Source organism: Leptinotarsa decemlineata, unplaced genomic scaffold (assembly GCF_025532065.1).
Source record: "Leptinotarsa decemlineata unplaced genomic scaffold, Ldec_3_MD MMD2_tig00078422_RagTag_RagTag, whole genome shotgun sequence".
NCBI lineage: Eukaryota > Metazoa > Arthropoda > Insecta > Coleoptera > Chrysomelidae > Leptinotarsa > Leptinotarsa decemlineata.
Genome location: NW_027412747.1, coordinates 13,074,121 through 13,099,751, shown reverse-complemented (window position 1 = coordinate 13,099,751; position 25,631 = coordinate 13,074,121). Strand labels below are relative to the sequence as shown.

General features: G+C 33.8%; 1 protein-coding gene across 3 annotated transcripts in view; it reads right to left on the bottom strand.

Annotated features, from left to right (window-relative positions):
* Atg2 (Autophagy-related 2) overlaps nucleotides 1-25,631 on the bottom strand; it is a 151,450-nt gene that overhangs the window by 107,201 nt on the left and 18,618 nt on the right. For 2 of the 3 annotated variants that reach the window (XM_074186199.1, XM_074186200.1), the window contains exons 2-5: nucleotides 14,216-14,384; nucleotides 11,838-12,020; nucleotides 11,583-11,685; nucleotides 9,126-9,516 (exon numbers count right to left, since the gene is read on the bottom strand). In XM_074186199.1, coding sequence (XP_074042300.1) covers nucleotides 9,126-9,516; nucleotides 11,583-11,685; nucleotides 11,838-12,020; nucleotides 14,216-14,384 — 846 coding nt within the window. Of the gene's footprint in view, nucleotides 1-9,125; nucleotides 9,517-11,582; nucleotides 11,686-11,837; nucleotides 12,021-14,215; nucleotides 14,385-25,631 lie in introns of those variants that run through there. The other variant, XM_074186201.1, reaches the window with a different exon arrangement.

The window sequence follows — 25,631 nt, the reverse complement described above, 5'->3', positions numbered from 1 at the left end:
CGGCATGTTCTACTTGCAATTATATTGCACTCACCATAAATTATTAATAAATTCAAGAAATCTTCATTACTGTAACCTAATTTCGACATTATTCTATTATAATTGGTAGCTATCACAATCAGTCAAAACCACCAACGAAAGTCTCGACGTTAAATAATTGGTTTATTTATTTTTCCAAAGCACACTATTAAAAAATATTAATGTGTACTGTAGTACGTTGACCAATACCTCAATGTATACAAATTGTAACTTTTTCTAAGGTAGGTACATACCAATTTTGAATTGACTGATCTGAGACAGTTAAGAAACTGGATCAAAAAGAAATATTATTAAGTATAAAAAAAAAAGTTGAATATCCAAAATAAGTGATGAATTCAAAAAAACGAGCAAGAAAACCACGTCAGTTTCCGTTTGAAACAGTTTATCTCGAAAACGGTTCAAAATAGAAATAGTATTATCTGAACAAAGTTAATCTAAAATTGGATGAAGAGCTCAAAAATGTTGAAATATACGGGGTGTTCCATTTGAAAAAATTGAGTTCCACTTATTTTTCATGAGATAAAAGTATCTGCATTTTTTGAAGACCCTGTATGAGGCAAATGAAAATATGACTCGAAGTGAAGATCCTCATAGTATCACTCCACTCCATTTCAAATTTGATCGTTTTAGTGCAAGAGAGTTCAAGATTATCAGCATTTATAAAAGTTCATGTTTGGTAAAAAAAATATCGAAATTTATATATTCTAAACGGTAATAGATAGGTATAGGGAAATAGTATATTAATTTGTTGACAAAGTGATAATGAATCATAATATATTATATACGGGGTGTTCCACTTGAAAAATCAAAGAAGCCGCTACTTTATAGTAGAAGCGACAACGCCGCTTCGTCTGAAATATTTTAGGCGTGTAGGTCATATTGATTTATGCATACTGTGAAATTTTCAGGTTGATCCGTTAAATAGTTTGTCAGAAACGGCTAATTACCGCTCATCATGAAAAGCCCTGTATAACATGCTCATAATAACTCTTAAGAATCTCTCAAATATTATTGAATTCAAAAGTCAGCTGAAAAAAATGTTAATTCAAAGAACTTGTTACACCATTCACAAATTCACTAATCAACTAACCCTGAGATCTTCAGCTTTAGCAAATTTGGTTATAGTGTTTACTCTCAAGTGTTTTGCTTTGAATCGCAGAGTACTTGAGAAATTGTGTGATGGAAAGAGATAAAAAAATGTTTTTATCAATATGTGAGAAGAAGATATTCAGAGCAATAATGATATTTTTGAAAAGCCCCAAACTGATAATATTACCAAATATACCCCTTCGCAATTGTTTTCACTTTTCTTTGATGAAACGATTCTTGGAAAAATCACTGATGAACCAAATCGTTATGCATCTCAGAAAAATATATCTGTGCGGGTAGATATTAGCAATCTGAAATGTCTCATTTTGGAGTGCTTTTTTCGAGTGGCTACATTCCACTTCCCAGAAGGAGAATGTTTTGAAAACGAGCACAAGATACGAATAGTGCTCTAGTTTCCCAAGCAATATCTAGAAACAAATTTGAACATATTCTCTCAAATATTCATTTTGAAAATAATAATGCTTTGGACCAATCAGCAATCAGACAAGTTTGTCAAAGTCAGACCTCTTTTCACATTTCCGAAGAAGTTTCTTGAGAATGCTTACATCGAAGAGGGCCATAACAGTGATGAACATGAGTGAGCTGTAACATGAACATGGCTGTAAACAATATATCCATAAAAAGCCCTATCCATGAAAAGCCCAAAAAGAAGGAAATATATTCAAGTGTTGATGTATAATATAATATAGGCATTATAATCTTATCAGAAACTTGGTTAATTGAAGATATCCAAATGTACTCTGTTCCTGGCTTCAACATAATATACAATGAATCCAGTTTTAATCAAAATGATGGTTTGATTCTATATATTAGGGAAGATATCAGTTACTCGAGTAAAATAAAACAGTTGAGTGAAATTAATCTACTTGAATTAAGTTTTGAACTAGATAAAAAATCTTTCTTGAAAATTTTTTGCCAAAAAAATTATCCTATCAAATTTGTCTATTTCTAGTCATGTGTGTCGAAATAACCAATGAAACCATCATTACACTGATAACTACCCATGGATAGTTTTCACGGGTAGTTATCACTTATGTCATGACATTGCTAAGCAACCAACACAATAAAGTTGTTTGACATTTCAGTAATTCAATTTATTTCGAAAATGTCACTTCCTCGCTTTGGTGTTCAAAATGATGCGGCAATTGACAAAATCATTGAAGAAAATACACCAAAAAATACTGTCAATAGTAAAAAATACACTTGGGAAATATTTATGGAGTTATATCATTATACGAATTGTTCTTTTAATAACTGTGTGTTCAATAAATAATTTTGTTCGAATTGCAAAAAATTTTCTCACCGAATATCCCTCGAACATTGATAAATAACTCATAATTTTATCACAACTTCCTCAAGCACGTTATTTTAGGTAACATCCCTCCGCCTTCGGCGTCGGGATGTTACCAAATAACGTGCTTTCGAAAACTGTGATAAAATTATTTCGTTAGTTATCAATGTCCTTGGGATATTATAGCTGATAACAGCCTCCTATCGCCCTTCTGCATCCAATATGGAAATGTACATATCAGAAATTGAATCCTATCTATCATCTCTTACTGGGACCGACTTGATAGTATTTATGGGAGATATAAATATCAATATAGCAAACAGTATCAATGTATTAGTTAACAAATACTTATGCACAATGGCTGAATTAGGTTTTATTTCATGTATCAACAAACCTACTAGAGTTACTTCTATTAGCAAAACTTGAATAGATCACGCCTTTGTGAAATTTTCCAGCAACATGATGAAAAAACCAGATATCAGTCCCTATATTTTTAAATGCGATATAATCGATCACTATTTAGTACTCATGACGATCAAAGTTAACACTGAAACTAATAACATTAACACATGTGAATCGTATGAAGTTTTGAATCATAACAAATTCGAAAAATATTTGAAACGAGAGAACTGGGAAACAGTACTTCATTCAGATAACCCACATATTGCCTCTGAGGTATTTTTTGATAAACTATCAAAGTATTTGGATAATTGTACAGAAATTAGGGTAAAATCAAAGAAATTGCTTAAAATAAAACCATGGATGACAGATGGTCTGCTTAAATCAATAACTCACAGGGACAAATTAAAACAAAAATGTTTGAATAATTCTACAATAAAAAATGAAACTGAATATAAACTGTAGAGAAATTACTTAACTAATCTCCTACGCGTATCAAAAAATGAGTATTACTCACATAAAATTGTGGAAGCAAAATATGACATGAAAAAATTTGGAGCAATATAAACGAAATAACTAGCACCAAACCAGGAATAAAATTGAAACATTTTGATATTGTAACTGACAATGAACTTGAAATTCCATCAGATACAGAGAAAGCCAACTATTTTAATAAGTTTTTTGCTGAAATTGGGGAAAACATGGCCCGAGAAATAGAGAAACCCAACCGATAACAACTAAAGAACTAATCACTGTTATAGCTGGACTCAAAAATAGCACATCTCCTGGACCTGATGGAATTTCTGTTCATATTATTAAAAAGTATCACACTTACTTTGCTATACCCCTCTGTCATATATTAAATTTAATCTTCGTAGTAGGAGAAATACCAGCCTCCTTCAAAGAATCAATTACAGTACCAATTTTTAAGTCTGGGGATAAAAAACTTGTAACTAATTATAGACCTATAACACTCATAAACAACTTTGCAAAGATTTTGGAAAAATGTATAAAAAAAGAGTGGTGCGTTTCTTAGAAAATAATAATTTTTTTTCTCAATGTCAATTTGGTACCAGAGAAAACAGGTCCACTGAAAAAGCCATCTTTGAAGTAGTTAATTTAGTTAACAATTCTTTTCAAAATCAAGACAAAACTATCACTGTTCTTTTAGATTTAGCTAAGGCCTTTGACACGGTGGATCACAATATACTTCTTCAGCGTTTACATGAAAAAAGAGTGGTGCATTTCTTAGAAAATAATAATTTTTTTTCATAATGTCAATTTGGTACCAGAGAAAACAGGTACACTGAAAAAGCCATCTTTGAAGTAGTTGATTTAGTTGAAAATTCTTTTCAAAATCAAGACAAAACTATCACTGTTCTTTTATATTTAGCTAAGGCCTTTGACACGGTGGATCACAATATACTTCTTCAGCATTTACATGATGCGGGTATAAGAGGAGTAGCGTTAAACATCTTTGAGGATTATTTGTCTAATAGGATTCAGAGAGTTAAAATAAATGATTCAATTCGTGAACCTCTATTAATAACTAGGGGCCTACCTCAAAGAACGGTGCTTGGCCCTATCTTATTTCTAATATACATAAATAATATTCTTCAGTGAGGGATTTTGAAGGTAATATAACTTCTTTTGCGGATGATACAGCATTAACTTTTGTCGGGACCACATATGAAAAAGCTCATAGAAAGGCGGAGGTAGGTATAAACATAATTTTTCACTGGCTAAGTAATAATTTATTGAGTGTTAACGTCAAAAAAACTAAATTTATTGCATTCTCCTCAACAAAGAAGGATCAGTCCACTATTACAGAGATTAAAATCCATAAACTTACTTGCCAAAATGATAGACTCTCTTGCACTTGTCCCTTCATAGAAAAAACTGATACGATAAAATACTTAGGGGTCCTAGTGGATCAGTGCCTTCGTTGGAATGATCATATTGACTATACGGTGAAAAGATTACTTAAGCTCACTTACAAATTTTATCAGCTCAGATGTATAGTCAGTAGAAAAATGTTGCTTGCTGTATATGATGCCCTGGCCGAGTCCATTTTACGGTATTGTCTAATAATATGGGGCGAAATATTCAAATCTTCCTTACGTAATTTAGAAATGACCCAAAACTCACTCATAAAAATTATGTTCAGAAAGTATAAATGCTACAATACTCAAGCATTATATGAAGAGAGTGGAATATATAGTGTAAGAAAACTGTATAGTTTCCGTTATATATTATGGACAGCCAGTGTTACGAGTTCATTTGTTCAGAATATATATGATACTCGTTTACACACTTCTCAGATTGCAAAGGTTCCACGATGCCGACTCACAATCAAAAATTTATTACATACATTGGACCAAAACTCTACAATTATTTACCGCCGTCGCTAAAATGTATCAGAAGTTATACTAAATTGAAAATAGAATGTAAAACATTTATCAATCACAACTACCACAGATTGGAAACATTACTGGATAGTTGACTAATTCACCGTACTGCAATCACTCAAAACAATGTCACAAGCTGTTGTTTCTGTATCTTCTTTCGTATTTGATGCTCTTGTTATGCTAAAAGACTGCTCATCATTTTAGTCGTCCTTCTAGGACTTCCCAGAAATAATTAGTAGGATCATCATCGTTTGTAAATGTATTGTTTGTATTGGATTCGTGGCTGTAACACAAGCTTGGCTTAGATAGCCACGATCCTTCATAGATGTAATGTATAGTTCTGTAAAATAAGTTGTATTGGTTTATATTTTATATTAATCTGAATTGAATACATTTTGATTTAATTTGATTTATAATAAAAGTATGGGCGGAGTTGATTGTTCAGATCAAAACATAAGTTTATATCGCACATCTGTAAGAGGTAATAAGTGGTACTTCCCTTTTGAAGGGAAGTATCACTTTAAGTTACCCATTGCGTCGACATGGCAGTAAGCAATGCTTGGTAATTGCATAAAAACTCTGGAGGAATGATGGATCAGCTGTTTTCAAGGAAAAGTTACCATACTCCTACCCAATACCCTACTCACCCAAAAAAAATATTTACGAGAGAACATTGTTCCAAAAATATGAGTTTAGAGTTGTGATTTGATCGAATAAACCATTTAGTCAAGCCCCAAGAAAAACAAACTAGTTGTGGTTCTTGCCACAAAAAAGTACCATTAGGTGTCAAAAGTTTGACATTGGTTTGCATGTTAAATATATCATAACACACGATACTAAATAATAAATAGTTACTTTTCCAAAACATTCACAGTATAGCTTATGCCCATTGTCCTATATAAAGTACACCCTGAAAAAGTCTTTGGATACTTTTTTTTCAAAAACTGAAATTTATGAACTACTTTTCATGCTGTATGACTACTAATTCATAAGCGCCTTGTAATTGGCCTCAAATTGCTTTCGGCATACCTGGGTTAAAGAATAGAATAATGTAAACTTTCACGGCCGAAAATCACCGTGTCAAAGCAATTTTCCGGGTTTTTTGGCCATGGTCTGCAGGTTTTTATGCCTGATGTTTCGTCTACTATTACGGTAGATGTTATCATGCAGAGTGCAACAGACTGTTGGTTAACACTGAAAGTCATAGCATTCTGGAAATGACCTCTGACTTTATGCCTCCAACTGTCAACTACGAACTTCCTTATCCCGAGTAGAGAGGACTGGATGCTCCGGGAGAAAGAAATATTAAGAGCAGATAGTTGTTGGTTCACAGATGGATCAAAAACACCTTTAGGTTCTGGTGCAGGTGTTTTCAGTCGCAGACCCAGGACAGAGATATCAACCTGCCTAGGAACCCATGCGACTGTATTTTAAGCGGAAATTTACGCTATTGAATCGGGTGCGGAGAGATTGGAAGAATCCAACCTCATACACAAGTCAATAAAAATATTCTCCGACACTCAAGCGGCGTTGGAAGCTCTTGGCTTCTACCGAGCAACGTCTAAATTGGTAGCAAATTGCCAAAAACGACTCTCCTCGATAGAAGACTCAACAGACTGTCTCTGGTCTGGATTCGTGACCATATTGGCCTAGAAGGCAATGATGCTGCTCATTCCCTTGCATAGGAAGGTGCTGCAAGCAGCTTCATCGGACCAGAACCTGCCAAACAAACATTGAACACCTGTCTGGCAAGAAGATTTATGGACTTCTGTCAGAATCTTCCAGGATTGTCTCACTCCAAAGCGTTTATTCACCCTTCGAAGCTTGATACCAAACAGTTGTTGGACTACAGTAGGAATGAACTACGATGTCTAACAGGCCTTCTTACAGGTCACTGTCATTTGAATCATCATATGCAGAGACTCGGACTGTCGGAGGACAGTGTGTGTCGCCTCTGTTTGGAAAATAATGAAACAGCAGAGCACGTACTTTGTGCCTGCCCCGCTAGAGGCCGAATCAGGTTTTTACAGTTCGGCAGAGCCGTACTCTTACCATCTGACATGAAAGACCGCTCACCATACAAACTAAACGGCTTCGTTAAGAAGCTGGGTTTATTTGGTCGAGTGTGAATAGGTGTGAGCCACAATAAACCCTTGCGGGTTGCGGTGGAGGTTGAATAAATCCACTCACTTTGGACCTAACCTCCTAACCTATACAATGAATGAGTTTTTCTCTTATCTACATTAGTGAAAAATATTTTTGTATTATTTTTAATCATTGCTGCTTTGTTCACTCACTTGATTGCTTTAATACCTCTTGTTTTTTATGAATATGTCTGTTATATACTTGTATTTTAAATCCGTATTTGAGTACTGACTTATCCAATGCTTTTTTAAGCTCATTTTAATGGATTAATTAATAAACAAACAGAGATTTGTCGATTAGAAATAATTATAGACCAATATTATGAAGTCCAAAATTTATTTTCTAGTGTGCCGCCAATAGAAACAATTGGGTTTGTCGAGCACCTTTTAGACAGAAACCACGTATATCCAATATTTAAAAATAAAATTTTAGATTTGACTCTTGTAGCGAGGATCTAATAATGGGAATGGGAGTCCCTTGTTAGCTGAAATTTTCATGGACTACCAATAGAATCCATACCAATCGGCTTATCAATACAGATATGTAGATGGTATCTTAGTCTGTTTCAGTGGTAGAGATAGGCAATTTCATTGAATATGCCACCCTTCGAATAAATTCACGACTGAGATGGAAGTGAATAACTCTATGAATTTTATAGAGTTGACCATAACTAGAATTAATAATGAACACGATTTTGCAATTTTCCACAACCATCTTACACGGAAATCGTTAAACACAATTAATCTATACAACATAAATTAGCAACATTCAATAGTATGACTCACCGACTATTAAATATTCCACTTTCAGAAAGTAATTTTCAAAGAGAAGTGATTTTTTAAAAACATATTGCAGTCAACAACGGATACGAGGTGGACATTATTGAATCAATTCTTATTAAGAAATTACAGAAACAAGCTATGAACCAGTTTTATCCAGAATGATACTAAACATTATGTAGGTCTAACTTACTTCGGTGATCCTACAAATAACATTGCTCGATTTTTAAAAGACAAAGAATTGGACGTAGTCTACAGAACAAATAATAATGTGAATAAATTCATTTAAAACAATAAAAATAAAACTTCAGTGTCGGATAGATCGGGAGTATACAAGTTGACTAGTGGTTCTTGTCCAAAATTTTTTTATCGGACAAACCGGAAGACAAAGGAATAAAAAAGAACAGAAGTAGTTTTTTGAATGGGAAGACCAATTCTACATTTGCGAATCATCTTTGACTGAGGGGCATGAGTTCTATCACGATTATGACGTATTGCATTTGGAAGACAAAGGTTCAATACTCAACCTTTTGGAATGTTTAGAAATCGATATTGCATTTACTTTGCAATGAGAAAAATTGATAACTAGAACATATCTTAAAAGTAAAATTAAAAAAATTGTTACTCATTATTCTCCAGTCTCATGAGTTGTTCCTAGATAGGTAAATAATTTAGAAAATGAATTTATCATGTATAAATTTAACAGGTAGTAATATTCATGATGATTCAAATTACTATAAAAGCACGACACAGAATTTGTACAACAGTATTGTGATGTCCGAAAATGCTATCTTATAGCGAAACACATGTCGCGATTTTGTAAACTTTCAAGTGAAAATCACACATTAAAGTGTGTTTTGTGAAAAAATTATAATGGATTTTCTTCAAGTATCGGTCAGTTTTATCATATTTTTAACAATCAAACAATAAAAATGTGTTCAAGTCCAAAATTACCTGAAAACTGTTCAATAGACTTGCAAACTTGATAACATGTCTGGTTTCTGTCAAATCTTTGTCACACCCTTTTAAATCATTCAAACCACTATTTACATCACTGTGTTCATCATCGTTGGGCATTGAACCATCTTCATTAGGCATTGAACCATCTTCATTAGGCATCGAACCATCATCGTTGGGCATTGAACCATCTTCATTAGGCATTGAACCATCTTCATTACTTTTTTCAGACAACGTTCGGTCAGGACTACTAGAAAACTCTACTGTTGAAAACGTAATGTTTTGTACGTTAACTATCATCATATCCATTGTGTGGAACATGTATTTTTCTTTGGAGCTTTGGTCTGCTGAGGGTTGTGTGGTTTTGGATCCATTACGATATTCTATCCTGAAATTATAATAAAAGATAATTACAGTTGTAATAATAATAATAATATATTCATTATTTACCAAAATGGAAAAAAAAATACTAATAGCAAAAGATATTTATCATAGGTGAGAAATAAGAGAACTGTTAGGTTCTGCATCAGGCAATTCTTTCACAGTGCCCTTCAGGAATTGATAAATATAAAAAGAAATTGAAGGAAAAGTAAAAAGTTTCTTTTTTTTGATATTGTTTTCTTTATTTTTTATTTCAGCCATCTCTAGAAATTGCCTTTTATTTGAATCTGGAGCAGAGGAGAATGCGTAATGACGTTATCGAAATATACAAGATCATTAACAACCTGTATAGTTTATCAGGGATTAGACCATTCTCAAGTAACTTGAGAAACAAACCGAAGCCGGCTGTAACAAATAATTAACTTAATAGAAATTAGACAAAGGTTACTTTCTCTATCTTATCTGTGTCTGTAGAGTAGGGAGGGTGAGTGTAGGCTCACAGCACTTAGGCCACATGTGACCCATTGTACATCCTCCCAAAGAGTTGTCCTCCTAGGTCATCGTCCTTCCTGTCCTTTCCAGGAAGGTGGAAATCTCCTTTATATCGGCAGGTGTAGGCCAAGACTCGCCGAACACACACTCTCTTATTGACGATAACTCCGGACATTTGCATAGGACATGCCTGACAGTTTCATCTTCCTGTTCACACATCCAGCATAGAGGTGTGTCCACTAGCCCCATATTGTGGAGGTGTTTCCTTAGTTGACAGTGGCCAGTCAGAAATCCTACTGTCAAGCGTAAATTTTTCCTGGCAAGATTGCATCCTTTGATTTCAACCCATCTCTTTCGGGATTGAGCATGGGTGTGACATTTGGCTAGTTCCGCAATTGTCGAAGTCATCAGGCCGTAGGAGCCACTGGGTCCTAAAATTCTTAGTCAAACCACATCCTTGGCTGAAGAGTCGGCAATGCGATTACCTTCAATCCTGTCGTGCCTTTAACCCACCTCAGGATAATGTTATTATTTACCGAGGCTTTGGTTAAATCTTGGTGGCTCTAGTACTAGCCCTGAGGTAACATGTTGTCTGTTCAAGGCTAATAGGGCTTATCTGCTATCAGTGCAGATTGTTGTGTTTTTGCCAGAAAATCCTTTCCTGGTTATTTCTTTTGTGGTGATTGAGATACCAGCCAGTTCTGTTTGAACCACGCTGGTATTTTTTTCCATTCCCCACTTTTCTTTATCCTATATTCAATATGAATTTCTACAAAATAAATAGGTCATCAATCGAACATATTGAGGTTAAACAAAAGATTGGTTTCAAAACGAGTTGTTAAAGTGCAGAATTCATGAAAAAATACAAAAATGACGTAACCAAAAAGGAATAGATATTCAAGGAAAGGATTACGCAGAAGTTTCTAATAGATGCACCCGATATATTCATTTTCGAAAGTCTTAGCCTTTTACAATATCTTTGGCTTTTGTAAAATATGTAAATAGCACTTACATGACATCAAAGAAGAAGGAAGTCTATGGAATATTACTATTTGCGGTACTTTAAAACAAGCGTGTTCTCAAAATTGGGATTTAAAAACGCTGACACGTACTTTTAAAAAGCACAATAGGGAAGAAATTGAAATAAAATCGAAATAAAAAGATTTTTAAATAAGCTTAAAACAATAACGAACGAAATATACTAGTATTATTGTCAAAAAAGCGACGGGCGCTTGATATACAAAAAATATAGCACAAAGGCATCAGGCGCGCAAAGGAGGGTTACAAATATGGCAGGAGGCGTGCGTGTTAATAAAAAAAAATACTTTTTTCAAATAAAGAGTAAAGTGAGTTCGAATTTTATCAAGGAGGTTACGTACAGCGGCATCTGCCCGCGAATAGATCAAGCAATAATGTCGATAATTCTGTCAAATACAGATGCCGAGCATTCAAACGGGAATAAATATGAAATGAAAAGGAAAGTTACAAAAAAACAAACATACATATATACAGGTGAAGCTAATAAAAGCGTGTTAATTATTAAAAAAAAAAAAATTCCAATAGCACCCTCAAAATACTCACAAGCCGATAGTTACTTCAATTCCAACTCCCGTGGAACTACCAATTGGTATATACTCAAAGCGAACCGATGTGTCAACAAGTTTCACTATCATTCGACGTTTCACTGAAAAAAAATTTCTTTAAATAATGATAATAATTATTTATCAAGCACACGCTATAATTTTTGTAAAAACGAATAAAATGGCATATTGAGAGAAAACAGAAATTAAAAATAGAAATTAAATTAATCAGTACAAGGAAAATCTCTCAACTTACCGAAATCTAGTGCGTTTGCAATATTGTTTACGCCTTCGTTGGCCTGATCGCAACTTGGACTAGACATGTTCGTTGGATGACCAGGACCAGTTGCTTCTGGGTTACTGTTGCTGTATACTCCATTGGCTAATTCTTCTACCGAAGTTGTCATGGCACTCCATATTGATTCAAACATTGATGTACCTTTAATTTAAAAAAAAATGAAAATATGTTAGAAAATTTAAATATGGATACTGATGAGATATTTAATTTCAACGTAGGCGAGAGATTTAAGCAGAATGAGTAGCACACTGTTTCATGAACTCTTCATGAAAAGAGGGTACTGCTACAAAAAATAAAACTCCAAGTTAAAATCATTCCAGTCTCAGCTAGAGCTAATATCTCAACGACTGAAGATTCAAAAAGCACTGTCACTCTTCTGAAATCAAATAAGGTATAAAACACATTAAGAATGTTGCAGGAAAAAAAATAAGTTCATAAACACTCCCAAAAAAGAGATTTCGATATTCGAGTAGGATTTTCTTCTTAGTTTGTAACATTCTCTGTTACAGGAAAAAAATAGTATGTGATTAATCACTACCACTAAGTTCATAAACACTCAAAAAAAAAATTCGATATTCAAGTAGGATTTTCATTTTGGTTCAGAGGTGAAGAGAAAGTGAAATCAAATTTTCCTAGAGAATTTTATGAATAGATGATACAAATTGTATGTTGAACGGAACAGTTAGTTCCCAGAATTCTTGCTGGTGGTCCAACAATGATTCAAATTTCATGATAGAGTACCTTTACCAAAATTCATTTAAGACAAATGTGTGATGTGGTTATTATTACATATTTATTTATTTATTTACTTATTCAGTATAAACGTTTACAATGATTGAATACAAAATTATATAATTAGTATCCTACACAGTAAAAATCAACTAAAACTGATATATAATCGCATTAACAACCAACCTAGTAAAAACATAATTTAAAAATGCCCTGACAATATTTTGTATAAAAAAAGTAAATCTATTTGAATGCGTCTATTTTCCAAAGGAGTTAAACGAAGAATAGATCGAACGTCACTGTTATGGTAAAGACCTACTTGCATTCCTAATTTAAAAGCGGCAGTTTTAAAAAAAAAATCTGAATTCTTTCTAGTGACAGTTTGTGAATAGAATAAGGACTCCATACAATAAAGGCATATTCCAAATTTGATCTGACTAAGGATGGGAATAGAATTTTCAAAGTATTAGCCGAAAAATCCTTGCTTAACCTGGATACATAACCTAGAAGTTTGTAAGATTTCAGTGTGATTTTAGTACTAGAAAATGAAAGTTTAGTATCGAACGTAACACCAAGATCTATGACTTCATTTACACTTTTGATTGGGAGAGAGTTTATGCAGTATTGGTAGGTAACAGATGACTGCGTGCGATTGAAACAAATGAATTGACATTTACTGAGATTGAGATCCAAACAATTATTCTTACACCATTCATACAAAATATTTAAATCATTTTGAAGTATTAGACAATCATCTACAGATTGGATTGAGCGATATAACTTGAAGTCATCAGCAAACAGTAATCCTTTCAAGACCATTGACAAAAATATTAAACAACAATGGTCCACAATGACTGCCTTGAGGAACCCCAGACGAAACATTAATTGTATAAGAAATATAATCATTAATTTTTACCCACTGAATTCTCTCTTTCAAAAAGCTTTCAACCCACGATAGTATAGTACCGTTTAATCCAAAAGATTCAAGTTTATTTAGCAATATATTATGGTTGACCCTATCAAAGGCCTTTGAAAAAATCTGTATATATTGAATGGACCTGACCCCGCTTCTCATCGTCGCTGTGGACTTACCTTTTAAAAAGCCATGTTGTTGATTGATTAGACTGCTGGAGCAATACCAAGAAAGTTGTTTTGCCATAAGACAATCAAATATTTTGGAATTGACGCATGGAATACTAATACTTCTATAATTTTTTACATTACATTTATCTCCTGATTTGTGAATGGGTTTGATAAAACTGGTTTTCCAAAATACAGAAAACTCACCAGAATCCAAAGATAAGTTAAATAAAAGGTATATTGGAGTACTCAAGGTACAAGCACATATCTTGAGTAAAAATGATGGAACACCATCTGACCCAGAACTGACACTATTTTTGAGCTTACTCATTTCATTAAAAACTTCATATTAACCAAATAATTTGACCACATGCTTTTATGATGTATCAGTTTGACTGAAGTTTTGGATATTCTGCCTCTACATGTTAGACATAATTTGGGGTATCAGCTTGATAGGGCACCGATCCACCAAACAGTAGAAGTGATTGGAGAGATTATTGGCTACCAAGATTACCGGATATTCTTACCAGTTTCAGGTCGGTATTTCGGATGTACGATTATTTTTGCCCCAGTCGCCTCAATTAGAGTATCCGTTTTCCATATCGGAAGCCACGGGAGTGTGAGTTTTATTTTGTCTGTGTACACATCTACCACTTCCAATGGCAAGTTCAGCCCCTCGATGTTTTCATTGACATTCTGAAACAAATTGAACATTTGTAAAACAAAATAATCAACCATTTCATTTTGAGCCTCTCCTCTATTTCATAAAACACTGTTAACAATATTGTTAATCTTGAACATATTTCGCGGCTTTTCGAAACGATAGGTACAGTTCGACAACTTGAGATTACCTTACACATGCGTCATCAATAAAATACTTTTCTTCTGCTACTCGGGAACTGTTTGGATTATCAATCAATCAATCAAAAATATGCTTTATTACCCAAGATCTGAACATCTTATTGGCAAAGTCTAGTAAAGTAAAACATGTATATGGGACAATTAACAAATATAAACTATAAAATAATGCTTAGAGACAAGAGCAGAGTATATGGTCAGAACAATATTAAGCCCAGCTGAACAGATACAAATATAAGTACATGAGTTTATGAATATTAGGTAAATGTCTTGGTTTCAATAACTTATTTACACAAAGCTACATGCCAATTACTTGATAGAGCCTTGATAGAATTCGTCCACACTATAATAGGGCCTCCCAACAAGGAATTCTTTTACTTTCTGAATTTCTTTTCATTATATTCGCCTTAAATTAATGGGAAGGTGGTTAAATAACTTCTTGCTATTGAAAATAATAGAATTTTGTGTAAAGGCTAGACAAGTTGTGGAAAGGGAAACGGAGTAAGACTGACGTGTACTATAAGTTGAAGTATTACTAAATTGATATTTATATTTTTTGTGGATAAGACACAATGTTTCCTTCTTCCACATGCTACTTCTTCGCAAGCTAGAAGTAGCATGTGGTCTACACAATCGAAGGCCTTGGTTAGGTCACAAAACATGGCCGCCGCAGATTCTCTGTCATTAAGATTGGTGTACAGGTTTTCCAGGATTGAAAATATGGCGTCTTGTGTACCATTTGAAGACTGAAAGCCAAATTGGAATAAATTTATCACATTTTTTTTCTCGAGGAAAGATATTACTCGTTTTTTTACCAGTTTTTCTATAACTTTAGACAAGACGGGTAGCAAAGCAATTGGCCTAAAATTAGCTGGGTTGTCAAGATCGCCTCCTTTATGAATAGAAGGAATGTTTATGTAGAGGAATGATTGTGATTAACAAATTCTTTCAAATTTCTGGAAAACTCTGCAACCTTGTGGGTTTATTACGTTTTCCCCCATGTACATAAGGACACATTGTAAAATAAATTTAAGACTAGTAGATAAGGCAATATTGTGAAATTAATTTAAGGCACTTAAGACGCAGGTACCTAGAAGAGGTATCTATGGTATAGATGAGGATAACTTTGTAAGTATGCTTAGTTTGATCTTCATCTTGAAAAAGATCACTTGGTGATCGAAACACGTGTCGAGGTGTTAAAATAACGGTTTGGTGTTGGGAAAAAACTCCAGTAATATTGAATGTTTTTGTTAATACCCATCAAACCATCAGAATCTACAAAGTTTTTGAGAACTTGGGTCGATCATAATCTCGACTGTAAGAAACATATTGAGCATACGTGTGAAAAGATCAAAACAAATTTTTAGGCTATGCTACAACTCAAAGAAACTCTAGATAGATAGTCCCAATTGACATCTACGATAATTAGGCCTTTATCAACTATATCTTATCGAACAATTCAACTTTATGGGAAAGTAGTAGCGATATCAATCGATTTTTTTCAACAAAAACGAGTAATACGTTTGAAACGAGTAATACGTTTGACATAAAGAAAAATTAAAACAGCCTCGAAACTTGGCAATGCTACAGTTATCCCACAAGAAAAGATGAATTAATAAGGCTCGAACAACATAAAACTGGTTTATAAGAAAGAACTTCTTCATTTGCTGGATCGAAGTTTTTCAATTGTCTACCTCTCTCTTCTCTTTCTACCTTTTTGTGTCAAAACACAGACAAACTTCAACAAATTTTAGAACGAACTGAAATCATTTTTAGTTCATGAAAGTTTTTACTCAGTCTCAGAATATTCAGAAAAAAGTGGTAGGTGTTATATTTCCGAATTTATTTAGTTATGTGTACGAGTATGTATGTACGTGTGATATGAATATAAGTATATATGTGAATATATGTTATGTTTGAGGTGTATTTTAATATTGTATATGTACTGTATTTGTTTCCATAGTATATATGTATATTTTCATAACTTTTTAATTAGCGATTCTTATATCACTTTTGCAATCTATGATTAATAAATACTTTTATTGGTTGATTCATCACATCAAGTTAAATAAGAATATAAGAGATTGAACATTTTATGTTTTTTTTGTATATAACATCAGACCAAAAAAAATTTCCTCATTTGTCTGGATCTCAACTTTTTTATTATTTATGCATGTCAATCACTATTAATGCAGTTCGCAAAAGTGACTGTTCACAAAATAGTAGAGCATATGAATCTAAATGCAATCAAACAAAAATCGAATAATTTTCACATAAAAATCATTATTGTGGAGACTAGTTTTGTTCATTTTTTTTATAAAATGATGGATGTAGCCGTTACTACGTGATAGGAAATCATTATAAAGAAAAGAGAACTGAAACTTTTTTTGTTTTTATCACTTTTATTTGTAAATAACGTTACTGCCAGTTTCGTCCTATAAGGACATTTTCAAACTTATACATTAAACTAAAAATTATTGATTAAATTAGTCCTCATAAAACACCACCGTAGGTAATAATAGAGGTACTTAGCTTTGATAAATTGATGGACCTAGCTGTTACTAAGTGGCAGGAAATCATTATAAAGAACAGAGAACTGAATCTTCGTTTCTACCACTTTTAATTTATAACTAACGTTATTGCAGTTTCATCCTATAAGTACATTTTCACACTTATACATCAAACTGAAAATGATTACATTAGCCCTTATATAATAATAATATATTTCCCACAGTCCCCTTCTCTTCTACATCTCACTATTGCCATTATCCGTTGCGCTCAGAAATACTCGAGGGTATAACTGTGGCACCCCTGGAAACCGAAGGCACAAGGTCACCCATTTGTTTTATATAGATGATCTTAAATTTTATGCCGCTGGAGAAAAGGATCTCCATCAGTCCTTGAGGGTGGTGGAAGAGTACACGCATGCTATCGGTATGAAATTCGGGATAGACAAATGTGCAATGGTCCATCTCAAAAGAGGACGATGTGGAGAATACGGAGAGGATGTGCAGCTCGTAGATGAAAGCATCCTACACTATCTGGATGCCGGAGAGACGTATACTTACCTCGGGGTGAAACAACGTCACTCACAAGAGGTAACAGCAGTGGAGAACTCTCTCCGCGGCAAGTATCAGCACAAACTTCGACAGATCTGGTCATCGGAACTGTCGGGGAAGTTGCTGCAACAAATATGCTTGCCGTTCCAATCTTACTCTACTCGTTTGGAGTAGTGAAGTGGAATAGGGAGGAGCTGTATCAACGTAAAGACCCGAAAAATGATGCATCTCTATAGGAGTTCCACGGTTGTACTTCCCCCGACAACAGGGAGGCCGTGGACTTTTGAGTTTGGAGTCTCTACATGACAGAATGGTACTGGATATAGCCTGTAAAGTCGTCAGGAGTTCGAATCACCTTCTCTGCATGGACCGTGACCATGAGAGAGCAGGAATTGCCCGAACAGCTGATGAACACGGTTTAGTTTTCAACACTGAACGAGGTGACCATAACTCTGTCACCGAGTTGGAACCCGTACAGCAAAAAGCTCAGATAAAAGCCGCAGAGATCACCTCACTTCTGCGGAAACACAAGGATAAGCCAATGCATGGGGTCTTTTTCAATAATATTGAAGACCTTGGCTTATCAAAGCACCTGACTTTCGCTTTCGTCAAGTCGAGTGGGCTGAAGTCGGAAACTGAAGGGTTCATCATGGCTTACCAGGATGCTGTCTTCAACACCTTAGTCATTTTCAGGCCTATCACCATATTCATTGTTGGTGAGGTTAGTAATTTCTTGCATTTTTTCCAGTTGGGCATTCTCGATTGATACAATGTTTTCACAGGTGAGTCACTATCCTTTTTATCTGACTGACTGGGATTCTCTTGAAAAAAACCAGACGTCTTCTTAGTGGTATTTATCGGAGAATTTGTTTTTGCATTTTCCATTCTTAGTTTTATATTTTCATTCAAATCCTTTAATTCAGATCTTGGTTTTGGGTTAAAATCACATCAGTTAATTCAGCTGTCACAGATTTTTATACATCTAAGCTTAGCTTTTGCAGCACATGATAACATGATAACAATTTCCACATTCTATACAAGTTAGGTACTTTTTGAGTTTGGTTTGACAGCATTTAAAGGTTTTGTCACCGAATATTTCATCGTTTACAGTTAAAACACTCAATTCACCATCTGACTGGGTCGCCATCTTTACTGGTGATAGAACCCTCTGTGATAGAACACCACAGTAGGTAATAATAGAGGTACTTAGCTTAATTGAGTATCTGAATTTTGTTTACTCCTGACAATGTGGATACGATAATTTGAAAACCGGTGAGTAAACTAGATCGATTTGATCATTTAACATGTTGCACCCGCAATGTTTATGCTTGTGAATTTCCAAGGATTCCAAATAGTTTGCAACCCTTCCTTGCATAGTGCAAAATTTGCATATAGTTTAGATTCAGGAACCAGGAAACCAAAGGATGGTTTGAAAACGTCGAATCTTTTTTTACCTAGTCTGAAGGATCTTTCATGTTCAGCAAACTGTTTTGAGAAATTTCGACTCGACCACATTGTTCCACATAAACACCATTAGACTTTTAGGCTATTAAGCTAAGTGTCCGAAGTGTGAACAAAATTCAGGTACTCAATTGAGCTAAGTACCTCTATTATTACCCACAGTGGTGTCATATAAGGGCTAATGTAATCAATCATTTTTAGTTTAATGTCCTTTATAAGACGAAACCGCTGTAACGTGAGTTACAAATAAAAGTGGCAAAAAACATAGAAAATTTCAATTCTCTTTTCTTTATTTTTTTATTGATTTTGGGTACAATTTTTTTCCATAATAAAAAAATAAAATAAAACTATGTTAAAGACCAAAAATAAACGAAGATTTATCCAATATGTAAGTGAAATACTACCTATTTTTGATACAAATATAATAAGGTGAAGAAGGTAAAGGTAAAGAAGTTTGTTTTGACAATGGGGAATGTTCCTCCTGACGAAAATCAAGTAGTTTTCATAAAAGAGCTCTAAAACAACGCATTTTAAACTTATCATTTCAACCTTTTTCTTTATAAAATTATTTAAATACTTAAAAAAGAGGAATGAAATGATGCCTTCAACATTTAAAGGGATTCGTTTCTATTTCACCATTCGACAACATCGGTTATAGCTAATAAAGGACAATCAATCTGTTACCTGTATGAAACAAACAAAGATGACATATTTCAGAGGCGTGCTGTTCTGTTTACTTATGTCCGAGTTCCGAGACATTCTGTGACATACGACATTTCGTGCACCTAACCAATCTTCCTCTATATAAATAAATAACAAAACAACTGTTGTTTATGTGGCATGTGGAGGTGGTATAGAACTATAATTTACGTTTGCCTCAATTGTTGATTTATAAAGATAATTTTCCTTTTTTAAAGTAGAATATCTAGGTACGTATAAATTATATCAATTATTTCTAGGCGCTGTTGCCAATATGTGAATTAGAAACAAATCCCTTTAAAAATTAAAGCCCAACTTTTGAAACATCAATTTGAATACTTTTCGAAGTGAATTTGAAAAACTCATGAATTGAACTCAACTTTATTTTGTTCAAACTTGCATTTGCTGTAATAACCCAAATTGAGGAACATTCCCAACAGATTGGGAATGGGAACAGATTGTCTTGATGATTAACTATAGTCTAGAATTTGATGTGTATTGGAAGAATATTAGTACTGTTAGATATATTGCTGATAGCTCACACCAATGTTGATAACCTACACCGGGATTGAATTTTCTTGTCAACAAACTTGTTATGTCCCCTTTAGTAAGAAAATAAGTAATATAGAGAAAAATATTATCAGGGACCTAGCTGAAAGCAATTGATAACCTTCAAATGTATTAGATACGTGAATTAGGAAAGACGCTGATTCAAACTTCATTGTCCTTTCGTATGAACCAAGATACACCAACCAATCAGATCGAAAGTAGCCTCAAAAATTTTTACTCACTTAGTTCATTTGATTCTAAAAGTTCCTTTAGATATTCGATTGATTTTGTTTTGGGGACACCTGAAAATAACGAAGATACATAACAAATACTAAAATAACACTATCTTGTAACCTTATATCTTTGATTTTCTCGATGAATTCTTATAAATTGATGACCCACAAACTAGGTTTTGGAATCGATAGGGTTTCGAGCTGTTTTGGTACCAATTCTACATATCAAATATTAGATATAATCCTAAAGACAAGATAAATAATGATGACTGTGACTGGCCAAACTTCGATGCTATGGCTTGTCAGATCATTTTTGTGTATGGATTTTCAGCTTCCTGAAAGAACGTTCCCTGCAAGTGGCCATCGATGGATATCTCTGGAATACTTTCACCATCAACGCTGGTGTTCCCCAGGGATCCATATTATCTCTTTTTATTGTATATCAACGACTTATTGGAAAAACCAGAATTCAATATATTGCTTTGCTGACGAGAGCACACTTGTCTAGTCATTACATTTGGATTCCAGGACATCGGCTGCGACAATGTATAGTGTCATAAATAAATGAAAACGATGACAAAATTACATCTTCACCGGCAACAAAATGTTGAATATCTTAATGAGGATCTAGAAGTAATTTCGAATTGGGGTGAAAGTAACCATGTTTCCGAACCGGATATAATAATGTCAGGTCAAACAATTCCGCTTTCTGCTACGATAAGTTTGTTTGGGGCGTTAAAATGGACACCAATATGTCTTGGCATAATCATGTCGCTGAAATTTGCAAAGGCTGCTTCTCAAAAGCTTGTAACACTGTTCCGAACCAAAAAATTGTACACACTTCAGCAACTTTTGATGCTTCATAAAGCTCAGATCAGACCTTATTTGGAACACTGTTCTCACGTATGGAGCACCGTCCCAAACATACCCTGAAGCTACTGGGATTCTATCCAGGCCATCCGCCTGATTGAACATGCGAACATCACTTGCAACCTTGATAGTCTCGAACATCGAAGAAAGGTTGGAGATGTTTCTCTCTTCCATAGATACTTTCACGGGAAGTGTTCAAGTTTGATTCCACCAAGAGCGGTGCATATCAGAAATACGCGACGGACTACAGGGCTAGTACTAGAGTGCCACCAAGGTTTAGCCAAAGCCTCGGTAGATAAAAACATTATCCTGAGGTGGGTTAAAGGGCACGACAGAAGTAAAGGTAATCGCATTGCCGACTCTTTAGCCAAGGAAGCGGCTGGACTAAGAATTTTAGGACCCAGTGGCACCTACGGCCTGATGACTTCGACAATTGCGAAACTATCCAAATGTTACACCCATGCTCAATCCCTAAAGAGATGGGATGGAATCATAGGATGCAATCTTGCCAGGATCACCCTGGGCGACCCTGGGAAGCTGGCGCCGAAAAAATATCTGGCGATGACCAGGAAAAATCTACGCTTAACAAGAGGATTTCTGACTGGCTACTGTCAACAAAGGAAACACCTCCATAATATGGCGCTGGTGGACACACCTCTACGCAGGATGTGTGAACAGGAAGATGAGACTATCAGGCATGTTCTAGGGGAGTGCCCGGAGTTATCGTCAATAAGTTTGTGTTCGGCGAGTCTTGGCCTACCCCTGCCGATATGGAGATGTCTCCCAGTGACCTGTCCACCTTCCTGGAAAAGACAGGATGGACAATGACCTAGGAGGACAACTCTTCGGGAGGATGGACGATGACCTAGAAGGACAACTCCTCTGGAGGATGTACAATTGGTCACATGTGGCCTAGGCGCTGTGGGCTTACACTCACCCTCCCTACTCTACAGATACAGAGATACGCGACGGGCTGTGGCTGCTCATCGTTTTGAGGTTCAACTCAGTACACTTCGAACTTCACTGTTCAAGAACTCTTTCATTTGGAGAACGGCGTTTATGTAGAATAAACTTCCTGGGAACGTTTTTCCAAATGGATTTTGTCAAATCCAATGTGAATCACTATTTTCGCACAGGCACCGCTCTAGGAGCGCCTTAAAGATTTTCCTGTAGTGCTTGAGTTTTGTTTTTGAAAAAAATATATTGGTCAGAGTAAACAACCTATTTGAAACCGCTTTGAAGAGAATGTACCACATATTCGAGTTCTGAACCCAGAAAATTTTAGTATCAGTCAATACATCTTGAAAAACAACCATAAAATATCTGTCTGTTGAATCGCAAAGACACATTACATTCATTACAAAGATGTGTAATGGTGGAAGATGTGTGTGCCATAATAAATGAATTTCCATTAGGCTATTTACATACAATTCAATTATGAATATTCCACATACACTTCTCGTTGATATAAACTGTACTTTATCGCCACACAACAAATATCTCCTTTTCATAACAAAAACATATAGAATTTACTACTTTCCCAATTCAATTCAATTCAGTTTATTGTCCCTAGAAAAAATAAATGCTTATAATTAGGGGCTATAACTAACTGTATAATGAAATAACAGAAATATGACATTTTACAATGAACACATAACATATTGAAAAAAGTTACAATGAAATGAAGTCAAATATGAAACTGGTTACAGAAAGTATATATTGAAAACAAATTTTTAAAATAAAATGCAAACTATGAAATTCCATTGAGTATTAATTTTTTACACTGATTTGTTTTGTCTGGTAGCATAGTTCTGAATATGTCCAATTCGAATAAAATTTAAGTTTGATTTCTTTGTATTATTTTCAACATAACGAATGAAGCAGCTAATTTTTCTGTTTATAGAGTGAATTTAAGTCCAATAAATAGTTTGGTTTATACAAGTTCAATATTGGTTCCAAATATGGTAATTTATAAATGTTTCAGAGGTTTGATTAATAATAATATCATCAATTTTTCGTATATGATACTCAATAAAAGAACAGTTTGATATTATTCATTTCCTGATTATAGATTTACTTCGTGAATTTCATTAGTTCGGATTTCCATTAACTAATATGATTCTACTATGATTCAAAATTTATGAAAGAACAAACAGAATTAAAATAAATAGTTGAAATATCATATATATTGAGTAATGAAACCTGAAATGAAAATATAATAAAATGAATAAATTATCTTAGTTTTAATTTTTTGCTTATTTTTATTCCTTTTCATTTCTATTTTACTCTGTTGTCATTTTCATTTCAGGTTTTATTGCTTAATATAATTGATATTTCAGCTATTCATTCTAATTTTATTTGTTCTTTAATAGATTTCGAATCATAATGAAATCATATTATAGACAATGGAAGACAGAACTAATAAAATTCACCGTGTAACATTGTCAACCACTTTCAAGCAAACATAGATTCATTTGCTGTTCTCCAAACAGAAAATAAGATAGTGCAAAAGTGAATAAATGAGACTGAAATATATAGTTTTCGAAAAATTTTGAAGATATAAAGTTTCTAATCTTGTAAATTTTGTTGTTTATTCAGGATCAAACATGAATGAATTATTTGAAGAATTGATTAGTCTCAGGGAAATATTAATATCAAAACTATTGTTACGCCTATGGTTTCCCGGTTGAGTGACATATTTATAAATCAACATCATTCGACTCAAAAATACAATTTGAAAATACTTATATTTCAATACCACTTGACTCAGTATTGCTTCACTTGTTTCTTCGCTTGCTATCCCTACAAAGTCGTGGACTAAACTAACTGCCGCGTGCTTAAATAGGCAGGCCCCTTTCAATTTATTCAAAAACAATATTTTCAATTTACTTGTAAGAAAAAAGAGAAACTACGTTCCCCATCGTCTCTCATGAGTTTTGTCATGAAATGTTTAAAAACTATTTTTTAATTGTCGAATTCGAAACTCGAAAACATTTATTTTTTCAAATAAATATTTGTTCAAAATGCTATTTCGCCTTGAAAAACTTTTTTGAAATCGGGGTTGTACAGTAAAATATCAAGTAGTTTGATAATAATAACAAAAATAGTTTCAAAAATATATTATTTTCAATATTGAATTTCTCGAAGAAAAACTGCGAAAACGATATTGTGAAATATCGAAATAAATTCAGATCATCAAATTATTAACCTTATCGAAAATATGGAAATATACTTTTGTAATGACAGCTCGTTCAGAAGAGCTCTAGCATAAAATGAATCTAAAGAAAACTCTTTTTCTACTCTAGAACATTTTACTAACCAAGTTAACATTATCCCAATAATAAGGACTCTATCATCTCCTGATGATAATAACTTTGTTAGCGAAACGTGTATCAAGAGACAGTGTTTTTTGTTCTGGTATGGGAAAAGTTGGTTTTTTTTTTATAAACTGTTATTCAACAAAATAAATTATACAAAATTTTGGAAAATCCCCATAATCTACAAAAGAGTTTATATTTCAACTATAGTCCGTTCATAATTTGTTGATAGCTCACTGCAAGTTTGACCCTCATTAGAGAACTGAAATACAGAGAGGACAGCTAATATGATATAATAACAAAAACCAAACTAAAACTGGCAGTTTAAGATGTTTTCGACTAACCCACCTTGTATCTGAAGAAATACAATACAGCTATAAAACTTTTAATCCGATTATGTAGGTACTTTGAGTGGAAATGAGTGACCAGTGTCGTAGAGTATATGATTGAAACATTAGTTACTTTAAATAAATAAATATATTAATATTCTTAAACTGTAGGTACTGTAAACTGTATTTTTATTTCAAAAAAATTTCTTTATTTTATTCAAAAATAATAAGTTACTTGCAATTTGTAAAAGATACATTTATTTAATTAATACCTATTTTTAAATGATATAAACTACGATTACTTACAAAACTATTCAAATTCAAAATAAACAGGATCATCTTCGGAATCCGAGTCGTCTTGCAGGTTAATAATTAGCGGTTGTGTCTCTACAGTCGCATCAATTATATTGTCAAGATCCCACATTTTTTGTTCTTCTTCTATTACATGTCTTACTACATCTCGCCAATTTTGTTCTGTAATATGTTGTAAAGACTCATATAACAATTCACGTATAGCTTGTATTTTATATGACGTATTTTTTCTAGCCACATAGCTTTTCATTTGTGC